This window comes from Athene cunicularia (genome assembly GCF_003259725.1).
Source record: "Athene cunicularia isolate RWA chromosome 14 unlocalized genomic scaffold, athCun1 chr14_part1, whole genome shotgun sequence".
Classification (NCBI taxonomy): domain Eukaryota; kingdom Metazoa; phylum Chordata; class Aves; order Strigiformes; family Strigidae; genus Athene; species Athene cunicularia.
In genome coordinates this window covers 10,405,527-10,408,680 of record NW_020799118.1, presented here as the reverse complement: position 1 = coordinate 10,408,680, position 3,154 = coordinate 10,405,527, and the positions used below count along the sequence as shown (strand labels likewise).

The window sequence follows — 3,154 nt, the reverse complement described above, 5'->3', positions numbered from 1 at the left end:
GCGGTCGGTGTGCTCCGCCTGCGGACCTGAAGGAGCCGCCCGGAGTTGGGGCGTCCCTCCATGGAGGGGCCGGTGCACCCCCGGTCCCCCTCGCACGGAGGCTGCTGGCCCCTCTGAGGCCACCCAGGTCCCCGTGGGGTCAGTCTGCCGCGTCGGGCCCCGCGGGCCGTAAACACAAGTGCCCGAGCAGAAGCGAAGAGCTGTCGAGGCGTGGGGCCCTTTCCTGCCTCGCTCAGGGGAACCTGAGCCGTCCACAACGCGGCCCTTCCGCTGAGATTCGGCCAGATCACTGAAGGTGCAAGAATCTCAGATTTAGAGGCTTTTTGTGAACCTGGCGATACATGGGCAGAGCTGTAGTTGAGATGAGAATTCATTACTATAGAGACTTTTGAAACACGTGGTGATTATGCACTAACTCCCCTGTCTTCTTGGGCAGCTGTCAGCGTTTGGCGAGCAAATGTCTCCACACCACGGTGAGCTTTCTGAAGAAAACTGGAACTGAGCACTGGTGGTTGGAGCGGCATTTGAAGGATCCCTTTGTCAAGGCAACGAAGCAGCAGCATTACCGTTGCCGAAGTGCCTTCAAATTGCTGGAAATTGATGACAAGCTTCATATTCTTCGTCCAGGGCTTTCTGTTCTTGACTGTGGAGCAGCACCTGGTGCTTGGAGCCAGGTTGCTGTAGAGAGGGTCAACGCCTTAGGTACCGGTAAGTGCGTGTTTTTGACAGGCAAGATGGGGAGAATATCTTGAAGTGTGTGAGAAAACTCAGCTGTGATGGTGGTGGTGTGGGGAAGGGACACGGGTACTGGCATATGCCAGAGTCACTGATAGAAGCGTGAAGATGTGTGCCTGTGTGACAGGGAAAATCTTCATATGGTTCAGACCAATCATATTTGTGAAATATAAGCTTACCTTGAGGTGCTACTGTAGGCGTAACGAAGTGTTCTGATTAGCTGTGTTGTGGGAAGGTTCTCATCATTCAGTTCTGAAATTTGTGTAGCTTCCAGCAGGTGACTTGGCTTTTCTGTATTTTTATTTCCCATCTTGAAAAATGGTAGTAACCACTACACATGGTTTATGTGTTTTAAGCCATTAATGTTTACAAGATAAGGTGTTGCCATTTTTACTGTTGCCCAGGATTTTGGGACTGTCAGCTTTGAAAGAACAGGGAAAGAAACCAAGAAAAATAGCCCTTGCTTATCCAAAGTAACAGAGTTTTCATGTCTTGAATGGATTAGCTTATAGCAAACCATCCATTCACATGCATGCAGCAAACTAGAGGACAAGAAGACCAGATGTGGTGGATGATACATTTTTGTTTATTGATGAGTATGGAGCTCATATATATGCAAGTTGTTTGCAACTATTATGAGTGTTCAGTGTGTCATTCGTTCTTATAATCTAGATCCTGCTGTCCCCACTGGCTTCGTCCTTGGCGTTGACCTCCTGCGGATTTCTCCGCTGGAAGGAGCTGTCTTCCTGCCGGAGGCTGACATCGCAGACCCAGGCACGCAGAGGACAATTCAGAATCTGCTTCCTGCAGGGAAGGTGGATGTTATCTTGAGCGATATGGCACCTAATGCAACAGGCATCAAAGAACTGGATCATCAGAAGCTGATCAATCTATGTTTAGGCCTCCTGAATCTGTCTCAAATTATTTTAAAGCCAAAAGGAACGATGCTCTGTAAATTCTGGGATGGACGTGAGTCCCATCTTCTGCAAAGCAGACTGAAGGAGCAGTTCCAAGATGTGAGAACTATAAAGCCTCAGGCCAGCCGGAAGGACTCTGCTGAATCTTATTATTTGGCAAGACTGTACAAACGGAAATGAAAGCTGAGAGCCGATTATCAAACAGGTGATCAGGCACTGGTTGGAAATTTGGCATGTGTTTAAAGAAAAATCCCACCATTAAGACCCTGGGAAAATCTGCCACAACTCTTAGGAAGTACATCATGCTTTTCAAATACAAAAATAAACCAGGGTGGTGTCCTACTGAGTTTATCCACTAATTATACAAGCAGAGACATCCAATCTAGCTTTTCACCTGTGGAGAAGACGGTTGGGAATGGAAAGGAGTAATCTGAAAGGCCACCTCTGGGGCTGGGCTAATGGAGATGAAAATAAAATGTGATTATATGAGTTTTTAATGTGTGATTGAAAATCATTGCCCATTAATCATTATTGCATCCCCGTTGCGTCATTAATGTTGTCATGTATGAGACTAACCATAAAGGTGGTTGTCAGAATGAGAGGGAACAGCAAGGGGTGTTTGAGCTGATTTAGTGCCTTTTCATCTTTCTTAAAAGCTGGTGCAATTTATTAGCACGTGTAAAAATAGATAATGTTTCCGTGCATGTCAGCATCCGCATCGTCACGCATGATCTGTGACGCAGCCGCTCATGATACACGACTGACTCTGGAACACTTCACCCGATGGCTCTGCTGTGTTTTCTGACAACGGTATATTTAGAAATTGCTACTTCGTGGTGCCCATACATCCCCTAAGTGACAGTAGGGCAGGGTCATCGCTACTGAGGAGATAATTTCCCCTGTTTTCAGTAATGTTTTATATTTGACCAATGATATTTTTCAGGTGAAATGACAAGATGTTCCTTGGATCCCAGACAGGGAGAATTACTGATTGAATTGCTAGAATTCTGTTTGCAAAAATAAATTTAGCCACTACCTTACCTAGAGGTGACAACTTGTGCATTAAGTAGTGCTTTTATCAGGCCGACAGTGGCATGAGTTATAAGAGGGGCTGGTAGCACTGCCTGTTTTTAAGGCTTCCAGATCTGTCTCATTATAAACATCTCATTTAGGATTGCTCACAGATTTATCGAATTTTAGCTGCTTTGAAACCTCCCAGTCTGGATCTCCATAATGAGGGGTGGGCATCAAGGCATCAGCCCAACGGCCTAAACTGGGGAGCTGGATGGTACTTCATGTATGTTTGGGAAGGAAAAAAAAAACTATGCTAGCCCACGCTTTGAAAAATATTTATTTATTTGTTATAACTATTTCCTGCGGTTTGTAAGAGGAACTGGAGCTAAGCCTGTGCTCTCCCGGCAGCTCCTCCGGCTGCAGTCGCGGTGGGGTAGGGCGGCGCTGCACGAGCTCGGTCCCTGGGATGAGGCGGGGGCCAGGGCAGT

At 46.8% G+C, this 3,154-nt stretch overlaps 1 protein-coding gene across 1 annotated transcript; it reads left to right on the top strand.

The window, feature by feature from the left end:
* Window positions 1-410: 410 nt before the first annotated feature.
* On the top strand, window positions 411-2,141 carry MRM2 (mitochondrial rRNA methyltransferase 2; the record flags this gene model as incomplete). The annotated part of the gene is made up of 2 exons (XM_026859185.1): window positions 411-708; window positions 1,408-2,141. Coding segments are annotated over 2 exons (723 nt in total), but the record flags the coding sequence as incomplete, so codon positions are not given.
* Between the last annotated feature and the right edge of the window lie 1,013 nt (window positions 2,142-3,154).